Source organism: Podarcis raffonei, chromosome 10 (assembly GCF_027172205.1).
Source record: "Podarcis raffonei isolate rPodRaf1 chromosome 10, rPodRaf1.pri, whole genome shotgun sequence".
NCBI classification, from domain to species: Eukaryota; Metazoa; Chordata; class Lepidosauria; order Squamata; family Lacertidae; genus Podarcis; species Podarcis raffonei.
This window is the reverse complement of record NC_070611.1, coordinates 13,290,352-13,312,377: the sequence shown is the minus strand read 5'-3', so window position 1 is coordinate 13,312,377 and position 22,026 is coordinate 13,290,352. Positions and strand designations below refer to the sequence as shown.

At 42.2% G+C, this 22,026-nt stretch overlaps 1 protein-coding gene across 10 annotated transcripts in view; it reads right to left on the bottom strand.

Annotated features, from left to right (window-relative positions):
• TAFA5 (TAFA chemokine like family member 5) overlaps positions 1-22,026 on the bottom strand; it is a 340,255-nt gene that overhangs the window by 164,781 nt on the left and 153,448 nt on the right. For all 10 annotated transcript variants that reach the window (XR_008332613.1, XR_008332614.1, XR_008332616.1 and 7 more), the window contains exon 2: positions 164-313. Coding sequence is in view for 4 of the 10 variants with exons in the window: in XM_053407479.1 (XP_053263454.1) it covers positions 164-313 (150 nt within the window). In the remaining 6 variants the exon portion in view is untranslated. The remainder of the gene's footprint in view (positions 1-163; positions 314-22,026) is intronic.

Sequence of the window (22,026 nt, the reverse complement as noted above, 5' to 3'; positions counted from 1 at the left end):
TGTGTACAAGAATTTCCAGCGTAATCCTCAGGTCAACATGTTCACTTGGCTGGTGATTGCACAAATATTTGACAAGACACTTTTTCAATCTGAACAAATAAAGTGCTTGATAACCAATTCCGTGTTGGGCGGATATTAAGTTAAACGATCTTTTGTCTCTTACCATCGACGCAGGCTGGCCTTGCTCTCGTTGTACCGGCAATCTGTCCTTTTTTACATGCACAACGAGCTGTTTGTCGGGCTATAGTCCTTCGGGGCTGACTGCTATCTCTGTCCAGCGTAACAATCTCACATGTACCTGCAGCCAATTGACCTGGAAAAAGAACCAGCAACAGGTACCATAGTCACTGAATGAACCATAGCCACTCTATTACAAAAAAAAAGTCACAATCCATTGTTGTAGCAGGCACACAGGCACTCCACAACAAATGGAAAACGAGCTTATAAGAAGAGAGGTAACCAGCATATTCTCCTTGTGCTGGCCAAATGAAAACTTTCAGTCTGGACCAGTCAGAAAACTATTTTCTATAAACGGTTTCATGGAACAAATCACTTTTACTTTGTTGAAAGAACTACTTTAGTAGTGATTAAAATAAACGATGTATTTCAAGTACACTTGTGCAAGAAGCACAAAAGTATTCAAAGGGAAAAGAGGTATGTTAAGAATTACCTATCCCTTATCCAAAATACCTGGAATTATGGATCCATACCTCCACAACTGTACAGTACAGTTTAAAAATAACAAACTGCAGCCAGTTAAAAGCTTCATCATTACTCTGCTTCAATCTTATTTCTCTTACAAAACATCAGCATAAAATATGTAATTGCTTTAAACAATTCTAAGCAATAGGAATTACTCAAGAAATAAAATATCGCCCCCTTCAACATGATCTTTTTCATAATATTTCTATATTACTGCTACTTTAAAAAAGCAATAGGATTACAACTCTGAAAAAGTTTGAGGCAAAAAATTATAGCGACAGAAAACCTTGTACAGGCAAACCCCATTTTAGGTGCAAAGGATATGTGTGCGATTGTGCACATGTGCACATGTGCACAGCACTGAACCCAGAAGCCACCTGGAAACATCATAAAGATGTTACTAAAAGAGTGGAGCAGGGAGAGATGGAAGCGGAATGAGGCAGAATATTTCAATTGCACACCATTTTGTGCAAGCACGCAATGACCCAGAACACAACTCCAACACAAATCTGGGGTTGCCTGTAGTGGCCACAGCTATGAAATAAAAAGGCGTGACACAAGAAAAGTTTGGGTAAAACATGAGGGCATGCTTATTTAAATTTATACAAATTATCTACAGTGTGACTGTGTGGGAACCTCGCTTTTGGGTGAAGCCTGCCTTGCTACATGAAAAGGGGAACTGCCTTCAGTTCCACTACCACCCCCCTTTTATCATGCCTGAGGGTAGATAGGGAGGCCTTCCTGACCCACCCACTCTCAGGGGGGGTTTCCCCCAAGGTGTTCCTTACCAAGCCAAGAGGCCCCACAAACCTGGAAGGTTAGTCCCTGGTCTCGCCATTCACCATAAAGGTACCTAAAGATGCTCGCCCAAACTCTGCCCTGTGAAATTCCAACACATCGCTGCCCAAAGTGGCCAACCAAACAGGGATAATGATAGGAATAGCGAAGTTTTGTTAGACCCCCTTCTTTCCCCAGGGCTACAACAGTTTAACAAGAAGGTACAGCAACTGAGGCTGTCAGTGGAACTTTTGTGACCGATGTCCCTACCATCTGCCAAGGCTATAATAAGAACTAGGATATTGAGTGCCAGGAACTAACAGTAGCAGCTTTATTGGGCACATGAAACTAACCACAATTACCTTGAGTTTCTGCTTAACCCTCAAGAAAGAAGGGCATTTTCGCTGGTCAGGTTTAATTCAAATCCATCAAACCTCCTTTGGGGAAGGTTCTCAGGCAGGGTGGAAGGAGAAAGAACTTGCCCAGGTGAAGATCACCTGGTGGAAACTCTTACACATTTGGTTCTTAATTGTAAACTATACGCTGATCTCCATCAGCAATTTCTAGATCAACTCTGCTTCCCCAAATGGAAACCAGAGTTGGAGGTCATACATTTTCTATTACTGGGGAATGATCAGGAGCTCACCAAGTTAGTGGCTAAATATCTCTATTTGGTTTTTTGTTGTCGAAATACACTGCAGACGCCTGATCTCCTTGGAGACCTAGAGATGTGACAATAGATTGCCCTGCCTCCTTTCTTTGAGCAAATGTTTTGTGCCACTGGGTAAGTGGTAATTCTGTATTGATTTGTTTTGGATGTTTGGATGTGATGCCAATAAAAGGTTTGATGATGATGATGAAAGGAGCAGCCAACCAACAGAACAACCCAATCAACCTAGTTCAGAAAGGCAAAGAATCAAAACAACACTGTAAGAGAAAGTGATGGCCAAACTTGGTCCTCCAGCTGTTTTGGGACTACAGTTCCCACCATCAATAGCTAACAGGACCAGTGGTCAGGGATGATGGGAATTGTAGTCCCAAAACAGCTAGAGGGCCGAGTTTGGCCATCACTGGCTTCCATAGTCTGTTTGCTCAGCTCCGCCCACCCTACACCAACACAATGTGTGGCTGAATGCTTGCCTGGGTAACACTGGGCTCAGTTCCCAGTGTGCACATAAAGTCCCACTGTTGCTGGAGCTCTCTAACCATGGTGGCTAAGCAGGGATTGTTTAACTAGGTTAATTTTTTAAAAAAGTAACTCCCCTCCCGCCAATAAGCTTTAAAAAAAACCAAAAATGGAGGATGGTACTGTTTGCTTTCTTGCAGCTGCTAGATTGTAGTTTATGTCCTGGTTCTTAATGTAGAGCCGATAAAAACATAACTTTCCCCCTAAACAGGTGTTTTATGTTTGCCTCCTGCAAGACAGAACAGAGCCCCCAGTTATTGGCTCATGATTGAATATATAATGTTAACTTTATTTATGTGAATCTGCACAGGCAGAATGCATTTAATCGTTGGGAAATCTGAAAATAGGAATGAAGTGCAGGTGCAGATACAGAAGTAGTGCGGATTGCACAGTTATGTTAATATCTGCAATACGCTGAAAGTTACATAGCAGCAGAAATTTGAATTTGCACAAGAACTTGGGAGAGCAGATACCACCTTTCTGGCATTTATAAGAACCCCCCATACTTGAGCGGCAGATGTGTGTGTGTGTGCATTAAATACATTAAATGACACATACAAGGTCAATAGTAGATGCTTCCCTAACATTTTGGAGCAATCTGGAAGGGACATTGGGGAAGTGAGAGAGTGTTCCACTGTGCAAACAGATGCCCATTCTGCTAGTTCATGGACACTATTGGCTGTAACCCAATAAATATATTCTAAATATGGTTTACATTTATGGTAATCAGAACACTTAACTTTCTAAGTGATGCACTTCTGTTGCAAATATAACACTTTTTTAGATCATCAGGAATATGCTGCATTCTGTAACTGTGAAAATGTGAATCTCAGGCACATATTGGCAATTGGTTGGAGGTGGCACTGTGGTATAAACCACAGAGCCTAGGGCTTGCCGATCAAAAGGTTGGCAGTTCGAAGCCCCACAATGGGGTGAGCTCCCGTTGCTCAGTCCCTGCTCCTGCCAACCTAGCAGTTCGAAAGCATGTCAAAGTGCAAGTAGATAAATAGGTACCGCTCCGGTGGGAAGGTAAACAGCATTTCCGTGCGCTGCTCTGGTTTCACCAGAAGCGGCTTAGTCATGCTGGCCACATGACCTGGAAAAACTGTCTGCAGACAAACATCAGTTCCCTTGGCCTGTAAAGCGAGATGAGTGCTACAACCCCAGAGTCATTTGCGACTGTACTTAAGTGTCAGGGGTCCTTTACCTTTCCAGGTACTATCAGGGCAATCCTGCATGACTGAAAGCAGTTTTGTCCTCTTGCAGGAAGGGGTACCTTTGTTTAGTCATAGAAGGCACAATGAACATTGAAACATTTTCTTACAGGATCCTATGCCAGCAAGAGGTTCTGTTCTGTTTGAACTTAGCATTCTAGATACCTTTTAAAAAAACAACTTTTTTATATTAATCTAGAAATGTATTTCTCTGAATTGCACATGCAGCCTTATGTTACACTCTCACACAGTAATTTTTCCCCATGTGCCGTCATTTGGATGCCTAGCAACACAAGCTCTTTTTATAACTCAAAATGTACAAAGGTTCATTTGACTAATTCGCTGCTAACAAATTTTACCTGCAGATATCACATCTGCTATGAAGAAGTGAATCCCAGTAGTCACTGTATAAAGGATTTTTGCAGATTTCCTAAGGAAGACTAAGAAGCATGCCTATATCATATGTGCATGAACAACATACACACTCCAGAGCAGAGGCTGCCAACTTGGGCTGGGCGATATCTGGTTTTGAACATCATGATTTATCACCAGCTATACATAACGATCTCCTGCCAACGTAGCAGTTTGAAAGCACGTCAAAGTGCAAGTAGATAAATAGGTACCGCTGCAGCGGGAAGGTAAACAGTGTTTCCATGCACTGCTCTGGTTCGCCAGAAGTGGCTTAGTCATGCTGGCCACATGACCCGGAAGCTGTATGCCGGCTCCCTCGGCCAGTAAATCGAGATGAGCGCCGCAACCCCAGAGTCGTCCGCGACTGGACCTAACGGTCAGGGGTCCCTTTACCTTTATACATCACAATATTCTGATATATCATCATGTCTGATATAAGGATGGATGACTTCACAATTTTCCCCACATTGTGATTTTTGCAGGCGCCTGCTCTTGTGATTCAATGCCCCCTGGGGAGAGCTTAGCCAGCAGAGTTAACAGGGGCTGCAGGAATCGAGAGAAGCATTGGCTGGCTTCACAGTTTCCCCCACATTGTGATTTTTTCACAGCAGACACACACACACACACACACACACACACATCATGATTCACCATATATCGCCAGGTCGAAAATTATGAAACTGGTCTCACAATATGGACTTCAATCTGGTTTGGGATGATATATTAATATATTGCCCAGCCTTATTGCCAATTTGAGGTGTGGAGGCTGTGGGCACATCTGCAAACTGGACAAACTATTGTGAGAGCCCCACACATCCCACAATTGGCCAGGAAAGGATGCTTCAAGCTGAATATCAGTGGCTTTGGGAAGGACCTCGGGAGCACCAAAGAAGGCTTCTGCAAGGCTTTACCAATGAGATATCGCCATCATAAGGTGAAGGATCTTGTAGGCTCCCAAATATGGACTGAAAGAAAATTCAACTCACAGACCCCCCTGGCTACCAGTTGAGAATTTTGCTGTGACCAAACTGATGCATTAATTAATTAATTAATTAATTAATGCATAAACAAGCAGCACAACAGTTATGAAAAATTGGGGTATACAAGAGCTAAGAAACTACAATTCAGAAAGTTCTGGTCTGCATCTCGTAGACCAATTCTGCTCACTGATCTCTTTCAAGTAAAACCACTTAGCCACCTTCATTCCATTAGTAGCCCTGACTCAGGCTTTTATAAACACCTGGTAATAAATTTTGATATACGAAAGTTAAACTTTTACACTTACTTTCTTTTTGTGCTCACTGCTCTGGTAGGGTAGCCAGGTACCAGACACTCCAATATTTTGAATTCTATATGTTCTGGTGACATCTTTCGCTATTTGCACAGTACTGAAAGATAGCCAGTTGGTGGTAGTCTTGCCTATCTTTTTAAGTTAAGCCTTTGACTAATTAAATAATTTGTGGCCTTTAAACTGTTTGGTGGGTTGGTATTGTTTTGTTTGCTGCTATGCTATGTATTTCTGTGTTTTTACATTGTAAACCACCGTGTGATCCTAGAATGGAGGGTACTATTAAAGTAATAATAATAATAAGCCAGTGTGTCACACAGGCAGCAGAAATTCTATACACACAAACAGTTGCATGCACATAGCTGTCCCTCTGTGGACATATCTACATGCAAGGTAGGGCCCATGAGAACATTATGTCAGGGATGAGCTAGTAGCTATGGCCCTGTTGCTCTCCCACTGTGTAAAAGTAAGTGTGTGGAGATAATGAGTAAGTAGGATGGTACTGGTGGAGACTCTTGAGAGTCCCGTGGACTGCAAGAAGATCAAACCTATCCATTCTGAAGGAAATCAGCCCTGAGTGCTCACTGGAAGGACAGATCATGAAGCTGAGGCTCCAATACTTTGGCCACCTCATGAGAAGAGAAGACTCCCTGGAAAAGACCCTGATGTTGGGAAAGATGGAGGGCACAAGGAGAAGGGGACAACAGAGGACGAGATGGTTGGACAGTGTTCTTGAAGCTACCAGCATGAGTTTGACCAAACTGCAGGAGGCAGTGGAAGACAGGAGTGCCTGGCGTGCTCTGGTCCAGGGGGTCACGAAGAGTCGGACACGACTAAACGACTAAACAACAACAACAAGGACTTCTAATGCTTGAACATTCTGAGTGCAGTACAAGTAACATGAAAATTTGATGAAATATTCCATTCTTCTTCAACATTTAGATATTTCCCCATCCATACACAGACCCTCCAAGTGTCCCTATTTTCCAAGGACAGTCCTGGATTTACAGAAGCCACCCCGGTTTTTTATTTGATCCAAGAATGTCCTGCTTTTCCTTGGGATGTCCCTATTTTCATTGGAGAAATGCTGGAGGATATGGTAGAACATTCCTATTTTCATAGGATAAATGTTGGAGGGTATGGAGTTATGCAACTCCCGAGCCAAGGAGATAAGTAACTATAAAACCTTTAGAATACATCGGAAGTCAGCCCTATGTACGGAAGTTGTTCAATGTTTAATGTTTTATTATGCTTTTAGATATGTTGGAAGCCAGAGTGGCTGGGACAACCCAGTCAGATGGGCAGGGTATACATAATAAAATTGTTATTGTTGTTGTCCCAACTTTCATCAGAGAAATGTTGAGGGGTATGCCGTACCCCACATATCACATACTTGGCAATAACAATGTGGCTATTTGCAAGAATAAGGATTGTTACATTAAGCACAATCTACTGGCAGTCAATCTATTGGCAGTGTCCAGTACAGTATTTATAAATGTGTGCTTTACGATCTGAGGCCCAGTTCTAAAATGTGTAGTTTATTGTTTACTGCTCCAGATGAAAAATTTCCCAGCTCATTAATGCCTGCTTCTCCATCGCTTCCTTTGCAATTTTGAGCTAGACAGCTTCAGTTTACTACTGTCATCAGATTTCATAAATTTATGTCAGTTTGGTCCAACAAAACTGCACAGCTGATATGAGATAAGCTTATTCTATTACCATTCCATTTTAAAACTGAATGCAGCTATCTCTAATCAAATGAGTCCGATGACTGCTGGAATCATAGGAAGCAAAAGCAGGCCTACAGGCTCCCTAGAATTTAGCAACAGAAAGGAAAGGTAGGTTTGGACTGCTCAAATACATACATTACAAATTCTGCTCAGGGATTTTCATACCTCGTACAGGTTTCAGCATAAATGAGGTATTGCAATATACTTGTACGGTTGCACCTAATCAAAGCATTATATGAAAACTGGAGAAAATAAAGGAAGATGCACTCCAGACACAAAAGCAAAGAATATTATACCTAAAGTACTGAGAGTTTTTAAAACTAAGGTGTAATTTTAACACCAAAGTAGCATTATTCAAAGAGAGCAGTCAGAAAGCATTTACAGAAATCTTCCACAGGGTAAATGGAAAGGAAGAACATACTTCTAGTTTTCCAACAGGGTTTTCAGTTATATTTTTTTACCAATATTCCATCAGTGGAATTACAATCATATTAAAGGTAAAGGTACCCCTGCCCGTACGGGCCAGTCTCGCCAGACTCTAGGGTTGTGCGCTCATCTCACTCTATAGGCTGTCAACGCTGTCCGCAGACACTTCCGGGTCACGTGGCCAGCATGACAAGCTGCATCTGGCGAGCCAGTGCAGCACATGGAACAATCATATTAGGCCAAATTAAATAACTTAACTGTCATATTTTGAGAGGCCCTGCACATACTAGTTGGAAACATGCTCAAGGACTTACAAACGCCCTTGGTGGGAGCTGCATTCAAATGTACACAATCTTTTCTCATTCACACACCTTTGCCAATGGCTACCTGCAAAAATGGGACACGGGTGGTGCTGTGGGTTAAACCACAGAGCCTAGGACTTGCTGATCAGAAAGTCGGCGGTTCGAATCCCCGCAACGGGGAGACCTCCCGTTGCTCGGTCCCTGCTCCTGCCAACCTAGCAGTTTGAAAGCACGTCAAAGTGCAAGTAGATAAATAGGTACCGCTCCGGCGGGAAGGTAAACAGCGTTTCCGTGCGCTGCTCTGGTTCGCCAGAAGCGGCTTGGTCATGCTGGCCACATGACCTGGAAGCTGTACGCCGGATCCCTCGACCAATAAAGAGAGATGAGCGCCGCAACCCCAGAGTCGGTCACGACTGGACCTAATGGTCAGGGGTCCCTTTACCCTTTACCTTTACTTTACCTGCAAAAATACATTCAGGGCAAGCAACAGAACAATTTCCTCCTGTTGCTAACATCCACAATCACTAACCCATACCAGATAAGGTAAAAAGGTAAAAGACCCCTGGACAGTTAAGTCCAGTCAAAGGTGATTATGGGGTTGCGGCACTCATCTCGCTTTCAGGCCATCCAAAGACAGATTTCTGGGTCATGTGGCCATCATGACTAAACCGCTTCTGGTGCAATGGGACACCGTGATGGAAACCAGAGCACACAGAAATGCTGTTTACCTTCCTGCCAGAGCGGTACCTATTTATCTACTTGCACTTTGACGTGCTTTTGAACTGCTAGGTTGGCAGGAGCTGGGACAGAGCAATGGGAGCTCACCCTGTCGCGGGAATTCGAACCGCTGCCCTTGTGATCAGCAAGCCCAGGAGGCTCAGTGGTTTAGACCACAGCGCCATTTGCGTCCCTATACCAGATATATTACATGTGATGGCATAACCAAATGTACGTTGGAAATAATGGTCCATCTCAAATAAAAGTTGAAAACAGTGAAATTAAAAGGAAGGATACAGTCGTATGGAACTAAAAAGGAGAAGAAGAATGTTGGCCTCTTTCCCCCCTTTGATAAAGTTCATGGGCACTGGAAACAGCAATCCAGCAGGGTGATAAATGTGGTAGCAGTTCAACAATACCATTCTAAAAGACTGAGCACAAGTTCTGTGCATATTTGGTTTTAAAGACCCATTCTGACAGCCAAAATCAGAAACTGTTGAGAGAAAGTCTACCTGTTTCACGTATCACTCACTGGTTGGTTAAACCACATTTGAATCATAGAGATGCAGTAAACAACTAAAAACTTTGGCAGGATTTGAGTAATGCTGGTAATGGACGGAAAGCTATGGTAAAAATGGATTATTAAAAATAAAAATAGAGACAATAAGGGAAGCAGTTGGGGGGAGGGAGATTGATAATGGTAACCATGGAAGCGCAGAGGGGAGTCGAAAGAATCAGGGAATCCTAAATGATGATGTTGATGTTTAATGTTTGAATTTCTTATGTAAAACTTAATAAAAATATATTTTTAAAAAGGAAGAGGGTTAACATACAGATTAGCAATCCTCTAAAGAGAGAGGGGAGAAAACATATGCTGTGGTAAATGAAGCAAATGATCTAAGCCAGACCTTATTTAAGCAGTAGCTTGGTAGCCATAGGCAACAAGAACGTAGGCAACTTGCTCACTCATGTCCATGCAGGTGAGTGAGCAAGTCCCACAAATGCTCTCTCCCTTCTTTGCTCTCAGTGCAGAGATGAAGCGGGCTGTCAGAAGGAAACTCCTTCTTCTAGGACCAGCGCAGAAATGAAATAGGCTGCAAAAGAAGAGCTCTTCACCCATTTTCTGCCAGCTAGCTTCTGCAGGCTAGATTCTCCTCCTCACCTTTCTCCAGGCCAACGGCTTTTGTGGACTTATTTGCAAAGCTGTCCTAAGCAGGAACTTGAAGGCCAACTTTCCCATGTTGTTGCTATGGTTATGTGACTATATATAGGTAAAGATAAAGGTAGGGGAGCAGGTGGTGCTGTGGTTTAAACCATGGAGCCTCTTGGGCTTGCCGATCCGAAGGTCAGCGGTTCAAATCCTCATGATGGAGTGAGCTCCCGTTGCTCTGTCCCCCAGCTTCTGTCAACCAAGCAGTTTGAAAGCACACCAGTGCAAGTAGATAAATAGGCACCACTGCGGCGGGAAGGTAAATGGCATTTCTGTGTGCTCTGCCACTCGTCACAGTGTCCCGTTGCACCAAAAGCGGTTTAGTCATGTTAACCACATGACCCAGAAAACTGTCTGTGGACAAACGCCAGCTTCCTTTACCTTAAAAAAGCAAAGCAAAAAAACCTATGATTATATATAACCTCCAGGATATCCTTTGTGATCGTATAAGACACAATGGCCCAATCCAGTGTTTCCTTCATTTCTAGCATGCCTCTTTCCAAGCATAATCAAAGTAGGTTAAAGGTAAAGGTAAAGGACCCCTGACAGTTAGGTCCAGTCACAGACAACTCTGGGGTTGCAGCACTCATCTCGCTTTATAGGCCGAGGGAGCCAACATTCGTCTGCAGACAGGTTTTCCAGGTCATGTGGCCAGCATGACTAAGCCGCTTCTGGTGCAATGGAACACCAAAACCAGAGCAGTGAATGGAAACGCCATTTAACTTCCCATCGGAGCAGTACCTACTTATCTACTTGCACTTTTTTGTTTTGCTTTTGAACTGCTAGCTTGGCAGGGGCAGGGACTGAGCAATGGGAGCTCACCGCGTCACAGGGATTCGAACCGCTGACCTTCTGATCAGCAAGCCCAAGAAGCTTAGTGGTTTAGACCACAGAGCCACCTTCTTGCCTTCAAAGTGGGTTAAAAGACACTAAAAGCAAACAAGAGAACAGATAAACACAGCAATAAGTCATCTAAAAAACAATAACAGTGCTATTTTTCTAGAAAAATAGGTGCTAGAACTCACCATGAACACCTCTTAGAATGGGAATGGTGCCCACCTGAGAAGTGTCAAAACTGAGTTGCGGCTGGGAAAAAAAGCCCTGTATAAAACAGTTTAAATTACTGCACTGAAGATTTCTTTTTATCAAGTAAGAAGGAGAGCTACTCAAGCTTCTTCACATTGGACTTCACCCTTCAAGCAGCAAAGGATCATCTGTCCGCCTTGCTGAGCTTGCTATCCTTATAATAATATCGCCTCCACTTGAATCTCTAAAAGTTTCAACCACAACAGGCTCTTAGAAGCAATAAACATCTGGTTCATCATATGGGAAAGCCAACATGGCATTATCCTCCTTTCACTGAATGGATCTTGTAGCCACTCATCACTCAAGAATCCTACTCACACACCTGCAGCTTTCAAGATTACATATTTGCTTTTCCCACTCACCCAAGTAGTAAATGCTTGCAAGCATAACACATGAGGGGCAGGATATAAACTCGGGGGGTGGGGAAACAGGATTCCTATACTTTTTTTCCTTCCCCCCACCGTACACGTCATGAAGCAAAGACTGTTCACTAGTACCTGCAGAGATTTAGCCCCTTGTCAAGGAAATACTTGTTTGGATCCTTAGAGTGTTAAACAAGTAAGCAACAAAAATTAGGTTTTGTAATCTAATAATCTGAACCCTTTGCCTCTTTTTTATTTGGTACACAGGCTGAGACCCTATTTGCTGACCTTTAAAGCCCTAAACGGCCTCGGTCTGGTATACCAGAAGGAGTGCCTCCACCCCCATCTTTCTGCCTGGACATTGAGGTCCAGCGCCGAGGGCCTTCTGGCGGTTCCCTCACTGTGAGAAGCCAAGTTACAGGGAACCAGGCAGAGGGCCTTCTCGGTAGTGGCGTCCTCCCTGTGGAACGCCCTCCCACCAGACGTCAAAGAGAAGAACAACTACCAGACTTTTAGAAGACATATGAAGGCAGCCCTCTTTAGGGAAGCTTTTAATGTTTAACAGACCACTGTATTTTAATACTCTGTTGGAAGCTGCCCAGAGTGGCTGGGGAAACCCAACCAGATGGGCGGGGTATAAATAATAAATTCTATTCTATTCTATTTACTCAGTGGAATTTTGCTCAGTCAGTGTAAACATTTTACTCTATCTAATGCAAAAGTCACAGGTTTGTTTGTTTTTTAAAAGTCTGCAATTAGCCCTGGAAAGCCATTATTGCGGAAGTTTGTTTGATTTCGAGAGACTGAGTGATTTTCACCCCTGACGTGCCTGGGCTCTGTTTTGATGTACAGGAAGTGGGAATGCAGAGTACATTATTACTGAACCCATGCTCTGCCTATCTCCCTCTTGTGGAAATAGAAAACAGAAACCAAAAAAGAGGCTTCTAATTTGCACTAAAAATACAATGAAATAACCGTGTTCCAGTTATATTGCTGAGGACCTACAATACAAGTTGTGTAGCTATGTCTTTTTATCTCCTACTCCCATGTGCTGTTTTAGCATTGTTCACCTATTTGATTTTCAAAAATTTAAACTTTGGTAGGTGCAAGCAGGTAAAACAAGCATACAGGCAAAATAATGTAACGTTTTAAGATTATGGAACTTTTTTCAGCTATAAAATACAAGCCATTATGTATCACTGAGGAAAGAAAACAAAGCATGAAGGGTTGTGTATACGTACGATCCTAACACAAACATCAAACTGAAACAATTTTAGTGCTAAGGTTATTTTTAAAGTACAGTTGTTTATTGAATGATAAAATTGTGTTTGGCTGGGCTACATGAGCAAAGAGAGAAATTATTTGTACACGTAAACCTGTTGAACTGCAAAGATTCATGTTGCTGTTGGCTGTTTCAAATCTTCGTGGAAAGCAAAGAGCCTATGGCATCTTTCCTCCGTCAGTTTTACTTCTATACGGAGTGCCACATCCTTAAGTTTGCAATCCTATGAGAGATAAGAGGAAGCCTTCTGTTGCTAAGCAAGGCTTTGCCATTTATCTCGAGCTTTAGCCGAGTACAAGCAATAATCACTACTGCCTGAAATATATTGGAATGAGAGTACATGGGAGCATTCATGACACTTCATCAGCATTCAGGAGGCAAACAGCACGACTGCAGTGATTGAATACAGGTTCAGACTACTGGCTTTAATCTCCATCTCATTCATTCAGCCTTTACTTTTGGCACAGCTGTATGATAAACACACAGCAGCCATGAGATTCCATAGGAGGGTGAGCAAGCAGGAATGTGTGTGAGAGACGAAGCAGGGAAGTAAAAGAAATATGTCAAAGATTACCGCATACAAATATTTAGAAGCGGCAGAAGGTTCTGATGTGGTCATACTTGGAATAAATAAGAGGAAACGTTCCATTTATATAAAAATGTAGTACCAGGGCACTTTTCACTTTATAAAAATCTTAATACTGAAAAGGTAAATATAAAGCCAACACGAAGACTTGTTTTACATTCATCAGATGCCAGATTCTTTTTAGAAAACGATTGTCGAGTTATAAATCATACTACCCAATTTTTGTCTAAAATCTGACTTCATATTTAAATGTGGGAAAACTATTCTTAAACCCAAGACTGTATTGAAATGAAGGTGGAAAAATTATTCTTAAACCCAGTATTGCAATCTTACAATGGTTTTGTGGGCAGAATAATGTGAAAGCCTGTCCCACAACATGTTTACATCTGCTTATAAAGAACCAATCAATGATATACAGAAGTAGGTTAAATGCTCTATACACAAAAAGTAAAAGAAAATAAATGCTCTAGAAAGCACTTTATGTATTGTTACAAAGGTTGGATGCCAACCCCCCAATCTCTGCCGAGAAATAGCAAGATTCCAAGGGGTTCCAAGCGTTCACCCAGGATATATAATTTATTTTACACATGTATGCAATCTTTAGTCCTCTGTTGAGGAGCACATCAGTATCCCAAAACACACCAGTTTATCCTTACACCAGTTTATCCTTTTTGCTCTACAGCCAATCTTAGTCTCCAGGGAACATTCTCTGCTTCCTGGTCCCATCTCTCCAAATTCTGCTGTTTGCGTGTCGAGGTCCCCAAGCCACCCCCCAAATAACTCACAACACACACTTAATTTTTGTTTAAGGTTTTTGGCATAATTTTGGCCACAACTTTATTTAAATACAAAACCGTGAGTGGTTGTTTAGGCATTGGTTAAGACTATCTGTCCCCCCGCCTGGGGACAGAACTGACTTCCGGGCACCACCGAAAGACAGTGCGGGGGAAAGCAAGTCGGGGAGAAATGGAGCTGAGTCACAGACCCTCAATTGTCATCCGCATGCTCCCCGAAGGCTTGCCGGCCCTAGTCCCATTCCAGGGATTGGACGAAAAGATGGCAAGCCCCAGGATTCCTTTAACGGAATTCCCTTTCTGCAGCAACCATGGAGGGGCAGTCCCAGCCTATCCTAACCCCTCCTCCACCAATTTATAACCAATGCCTAACCGCAACCTTACAAGTTGTGACGATTTGCTACGCAGTAGGCAAAAACCAAATGGCCCAGCCAATCAGCCAGATGGACAAAATTCCTACCAGGCCCCTGCCCCAACGGCAGACGACCCCATGACAGGCATAGCAAGGTCAATGCAACAACCCCTTACTCAAGGGCGGGTGGGCGGGTGATCCGTTGCACACAGCAAAGAGAAAGCTCCAGGCTGCGTGCAGAGTATTTCAACATTTTACCCCTCCCACCAAAATTGCAACATAACTTTTACCCCAGCAACCCAGTGAACCAATCACTGCCTCAGGCCATCTTTAGAGACCCTGTCTGGTAACAGAGGGGTGGCTCGGCAGACCCCACTGCAACACGTGCTCTCTATGAAGGAGAACATGCTTTCTAAATACAAAGCCCCCTTTAACCATTTGCATTCTAACAGCCAGTTCTGTTGATACTTTGAAGTACTAATGTTTTCTCTCCCCGCCCAGGCATCACCTAACAAAGGTGTTCACCTGATTTCATCAACATTTTTTTACTGACTAGGATTAAAGGCTGGTACACACTTAGGACATTTAGGTTAATTAACTCTTCGGATGCTAATTGCTGGTGCTCAGAAGTAGGTCCACACACATATCTCAATCAACATGGATCTTGAGAACATTCTTGGTCTTTACACATAACCACTAACTGAACACCTAAAACTGTAACAATACCCCATATTAATACACATTGAGGCCTCCTTATATCCCAGTTATAACATGCAAGTTCTAATTAAATCATAAGATTTACCAAACCTAAACATTTAGCACCATAGATATATTCCATTATGGTGTATTTTTAGGGGCCACTGCAAAAAATCAACCTGTTGACCAGAAAGTCTGTTAAATGATTATGTATTTAAATAAGAGTATACAAACTATGACACCTGATCCACGCTCTCTCTCTGATCATATGATCAATTTTTGAGTAACACAACAACAACTTGTGCTTATAAGCTACTCTTCAACAAATGGCTACAAAAATGTTACAATTAAGAACAAAATATGCAAGCATTAAATAATTAAATTACATACCACAAAGTCAACTAATAACAAAATATTCAGAATAGCAGTACAGAGGAACAATACAGGAAGATGGAAAACATCCATTCATCCAAAAGCCTGGACAAAGCGTGATCAGATGTTACAAAATGAATCACACGTCAATGTTGCCTTGTTAGTGCATACCATACACTAGGAGACAGTATGAGCTGAATGAGATTCATACATTATTAGAATAAAAGGATTGTATAAATCAAGGTCAAAACCAGAAGCTTAGTGGCCCCACATTTTATAACACACTGCTTGATGATGACACAGAAATGAATCTTCTCCATAGTAGCTCTCACTAAGAAGAATAAGGTAAGGAGTAAAGACAAGACAAATCCAGAGTCCCTAAAACAGTTGGAAGAAGAAGAAGAAGAAGAAGAAGAAGAGTTTGGATTTGATATCCCGCTTTATCACTACCCGAAGGAGTCTCAAAGCGGCTAACATTCTCCTTTCCCTCCCCCCCCCCACAACAAACACTCTGTGAGGTGAGTGGGGCTGAGGGACTTCAAAGAAGTGTGACTAGCCCAAGGTCACCCAGCAGCTGCATGTGGAGGAGCGGGGAAGCGAACCCGGTTCACCAGATTACGAGTCTACCGCTCTTAACCACTACACCACACTGCATGGCGTCTTGTACACCTTCTGGCAACTCCTGCAGCCAAGCTGGTGCCAAATTATTATTGTTGTTGTTCTTCTTCTTTTTCTTCTTCTTCTTCTTCTTCTTCTTCTTATTATTATTATTATTATTATTATTATTAATTTATTATTTATTATTTATACCCTGCCCATCTGGCTGAGTTTCCCCAGCCACTCTGGGTGGCTTCCAATCGCGTGCTAAAAACAATACAGCATTAGATATTAAAAACTTCCCTAAATAGGGCTGCCTTCAGATGTCTTTTAAATATAAGATAGCTGCTTATTTCCTTCATATCTGAAGGGAGGGCATTCCACAGGGTGGGCGCCACTACCGAGAAGGCCCTCTGCCTGGTTCCCTGTAACCTCACTTCTCGCAATGAGGAAACCGCCAGGAGGCCCTCGGCACTGGATCTCAGTGTTCGGGCTGAACGATGGGGGTGGAGACGCTCCTTCAGGTATACAGGACCGAGGCCGTTTAGGGCTTTAAAGGTCAGCACCAACACTTTGAATTGTGCTCGGAAACATACTGGGAGCCAAATGTATTGCACTGTTTTCTTCTGGACCACATCAGCAAGGTGGGTGGCCGCATCTTGTCATCTGGGCAGGACCAGGACCTCCAAACACACCAGGTTTATGCCCCGAAGAAGTAACGCAGCAAAAACAATGCAGGAGGCAGCATTCCATTGGCAGAATTCCCCCCTGGAGGCACATTCCATTGTTTCTTGAGATGCCAACAGCAACATGCATTCTGGCATTTTGTACGTTAATGAATCGCAATATAAAATGATTGCATATAAAGGTTATTGTGAGAAAAAAGAGAAATATTCTGTACACAATGCACCTCAGTGGTTGTTTAGGTGTGCGGGATCACATTCACCCAGTGCTATACCAGCTGCACTGGCTCCTAGTGGAGTACAGGATCAGGTTTATGTGCTGGTTTTAGCCTTTAAAGCCCTATACGGCCTAGGACCCTCGTACCTACGGGACCGCCTCTCCTGATATGTCCCACGGAGGACCTTACGGTCTTCAGACAGAAACATCTTGGACGTCCCGGGCCACAGGGAGGTTAGGCTGGCCTCAACCAGAGCCAGGGCTTTTTCGGCCGTGGCCCCGATCTGGTGGGACGTTCTGTCACAAGAGACTAGGGCCCTGCGGGACATGGCATCTTTCCACATGGCCTGCAAGACGGAGCTGTTCCACCAGGCCTTTGGCCAAGGCACAGCCTGACCCCCTCCTTTGGTAATCCTCACAGAACTCTAGCCCAATGGTTGCCATCAATTTGATTTGAACTGATTTTAGAATGAATTGATTTTAGAATGCTGTATTATTTTACTGTTGTTAGCCGCTCTGAGCCTGGCTTCGGCTGGGGAGGGCGGGATATAAATAAATTATTATTATTATTATTATTATTATTATTATTATTATTATTATTATACTTCAGAGTTTAGATCATTCATCTGGCAAAGGAGATCCATGTCTATAAAGCAGGTGTCTTGTTAGAGAGGAAACCATAGGTAGAAATCTACTGCTATAAATACAATGGGTTTTGGAGGTGCACTTCAAACTTGCATTCTGTCAGAACTAATTAGACATGAGTACTTTTTAAGGCATGACTAGAGCTTGTTCAGGTCATATATTTTAACACATATTTATGAGAAGCTGACTAAAACATTGTATGAAAAAACTCAGCTCTAAGAAGATATACACCATCAAAAAAGACACTTAGAAGGTTTATTTTAAGAACAATTCGCAACTGAACAAAAGGTTATAAAATTTTCTACAAAATGTCTAATCCTTTATTTATTTAAGTAGCTATTACATGTACTCAAGATTTCAAGAACTCATCAAGAGTTACCTTGCTTCCAATACAAAGATTTTTGAATTCTCATTCAGTAGGATGAGAGATTTGCAAGACAACCACAATGACCTTCACCTTATTTAAAGAAAACCATTTTGGAAAGAATTTAATGAGGATCTATAGAAATAGCCCTGGAGGTATACGCTGAATGAAAATATAACAGCATCTATATTTGGCCTTCTAATTTGTAAGGAACTATGAAGGAGCAATTGCTTTCACAATTTTACATTAACCAGACGATCTGCTCATACAATCTGCTCATTCAGAATTACTGAAAACTGTTACTTAAATAATATGAGGGTAGCTTTTGTCCATTATATTTCATTCAATTTAATTTTGTATTTGACTACAACTATGATAGCCAACCCCTTCATGGATCACTGCCTTGTCGTGGCGAAGGGGCTTGAATAACTCGAAGGAACTATGAGCTTTGCCGTGCAGGGCCACCCAAGACGGACAGGTCATAGCCGAGAGTTTAGACTAAATGTGATGCACCTGGAGAAGGAACTGGCAATCCACTCCAGTATTTTGCCAAGAAAACTCCATGGACAAAAAAAGGGAGAAGCTTTGAGAAGAAAGTGAGAGTTTCCAAGGCATGCTCTGGTTCATAGGGTCATGGAGAGTCGAACACAACTGAGACGACTAAACAACAACAACGATAGCCAAAAATAGAGGGAAATACATTTGGTGACATCTGGGGGTAGAACAAAAATAAATATTGGCACTGTAAGATAAATGTGTAAGTTACAATGAAGCATATTTATACAAGTGGGTTTTGTTAAGTTATCAGACGACACAGTGATTCTTCAAACAGCTCTTGTTTATTCACAGGCCAGAACAGAACTGAACTGAAGGGTTCAGCCAGCCTGCTTATATAGAGCTCCACTAGAATGTAACAGTAACCATTTTCTGTAACTATCCAATCACTGAACGTCACTTTCGATCCCTTATTTGCATATGTGGACCTGAACTATCTACAGTATCCCCCTGCTGGCCCAGGGTGAGAACTTCAGTACATAACAGGTTTAAAGTTTGTCTCACAAAGAATATTAGGTGTTTTAGGATTGGAGGAAGGGAGAGGTAAAAATCTAACTTGACCTAAAGTTAAGGCTATCTCATTTAACAAAGATGCTTCTTCACATCGTTTATGAAGTTAAGAAATGATGGTAAATGATGTAGTTTTCTGTGCAACCCTGAGCAAGCAACACATGGGTTGTATACAGTGGTACCTCAGGTTACAGACGCTTCAGGTTACAGACTCCGCTAACCCTGAAACTTAGATAATTTTGAAAGTTGTTTGTTTGCTATGCATTTGGACACCTCTTAAGATGGCATAACCAAATTCTGCATGATAGTTCCTGAGATCAAGTGGCAGGTTTCTAGTCTATGCTTGGATACAATTGGACACCATTTTTAATAAATAAGGGAGGCTGAACTTTTCAAAACTGCATGGATATCTTTGCTTTCTTAGAATTCCTGAGCAGTGACAGATACAAGCTTACTAGTCATATATCAAGCTTCAGCCAAGACTACTTTGTTTGCATTTATTATTATTCACACCCCCTCTCAATAATGCCTGTAACCAACTATGAGATCTAATTCCTACTTGTAGCAGTCCCAAATTTAATGTATTCCTTTTCATGCATGCCATTTTAGCTCTTGCAATTGCCTCAGCTCACAGGTATTCATGCTGCTGGTGATACCAGAATACCACTCACCGCAATAACTCTTTATAATAAGGTTTATAATCAGAACTAATGAACAACCATTGTTCTTTCTCAGCAGAATATTTTTCTCTGCTTCCGCTATTTTAATGAGGCCCACCCTAAATATAGAAGCTGTCAGCAAGCTTCTTTTTTGACATGATGCGAAGGAATAGGAATTACAGCCATTTTTGCTGGGTTTTTGGTTGTAGAACATGGCTAGTAAAATGGTTGCTATTTGATGGCTTAGTACACAGCAGGGTCAAAGGTGGTTAATCCTAGGAACCTGGCAATTAAGGGGAAACAGAAATTTAACCAGGTCTTTCCTCTTCTTCTGATTGACTAGACGGTTGAGAATGGGACTGAAAATACTGAATATGAGTTAGAAAATAGGGTATTTAGTACTTTAAAAATACAGAAAAGTCAAGGAAATTGTGGAGAGAGAAAACTGAAAAAGTGGAGAGCTGCATCAGAATTAAAGGGCTAAAACACTTTTACGAGAGCTGCAGTACTGGAAATTTAAGAGTATAGATGAGCACTGCAATAGAAGCCAAAATATCGAAAGGAACTCAGATGCTTTCTTAGGCAAACAGTCTAGAACACGGGTGTCAAACACAAGGCCCGCGGGCCGAATCCGGCCCGCCAGACCTCGTCATGTGGCCCGTGTAGCCGCCGCCGGCCGCCAGCCTTCACCTTTTTTTCTCGCTTTTTTTTTTTTTGACACAAGAAAGCCGCCTCTTCAGCACATGCGCAGCAGCCTACAAGCCAGAGAACGTCTGCCCTCTAGCGGTGCCGGCCATTCTACACAGGAAACCTCCACTTTACATGCATTCAGGAAACCTCCACTTGTTTTTATATTGAGCGCATGCCATCCTGTGATGTGACAGATCCAACGGCTGCCTGAACAACCGGCCCTTTGAGGGTGACCAAACTGCTGATGCGGCCCCCCGATGAATTTGAGTTTGACACCTCTGGTCTAGAATATACGTAGGTAGCCGTGTTGGTCTGATGCAGTCAAAATAAAAATTAAAAAATTGTCCAGTAACACCTTATAGACCAACTTAGTTTGTTCTGGTGTAAGCTTTCGTGTACATGCTTATACCAGAACAAATTTAGTTGGTCTGTAAGGTACTACTGGACAATTTTTTATTTTTTTCATTTTTATTTAGTCTAGAATACGTATAACTGGAAGCTTTTATCCCTATTTTATTTTCTTAATTTGCTCTAATACCTAACCACTGAACCTGTAAAATTATTATTTCCCCCCCTAAAATAAATTTCTCAAAAACTGGTTAGCTTTTTGCCTTACTTATATCAAAAACATAGTTTGGCTTGAGATCGCTCCTAAGTGTCATACTACTCTATCCAGTATGGGAAGCAGGTTGGGCCAATTACAGTGGAGGCTTTCAGGTGAGGCTGATTACAAGAAAGCAGGAGTAGTACAGAGTACCCAGCTACACACATGCCCTTAGTTTTTGTTTTTTTCTCAAGGCATACTGCCTCTTCTCTCACAGAATGCTAGCATACACTGACATATTGTAGATATTAATATTGTGCAGTTTGAAGTGACTGGGTGCATAAAAATTAACTCATTTTGGAATGAAGCATCGCCCAGACACATTAGATATTATTCAAAACTTTACTTGCAGTACTTTCTTCATAACAGAACAAAAACGTCAAATATATATCCAAATAATTCCATGCAATATCCTGCGCTGTCCAGCACAGGCTGAGCATCTTAGAAATAAAATAAACTTATCGTGATCCATTACATGTGAGCAACTGCAGGTTTGTCACCTTTGGGCTTTGTTTCTCTTCTCCAGTGTAAGCTATAATATATTTTAATTATTTCTTTCTTAAAATATAACTGAAACTCATGTATTAGTTCTTGTTGTTGTTGTTTAGTCGTTTAGTCGTGTCTGACTCTTCGTGACCCCATATGGACCAGAGCACACCAGGCACTCCTGTCTTCCACTGCCTCCCACAATTTGGTCAAACTCATGCTGGTAGCTTCGAGAACACTGCCCAACCATCTCATCCTCTGTTGTCCCCTTCTCCTTGTGCCCTCAATCTTTCCCAGCACCAGGGAGTCTTCTCTTCTCATGAAGTGGCCAAAGTATCGGAGCCTCAGCTTCAAGATCTGCCCTTCCGGTGAGCACTCAGGGCTGATTTCCTTCAGAATGGATAGGTTTGATCTTCTTGCAGTCCATGGGACTCTCAAGAGTCTCCTCCAGCACCATAATTCAAAAGCATCAATTCTTCGGCAATCAGCCTTCTTTATGGTCCAGTATTAGTTCTACACAATG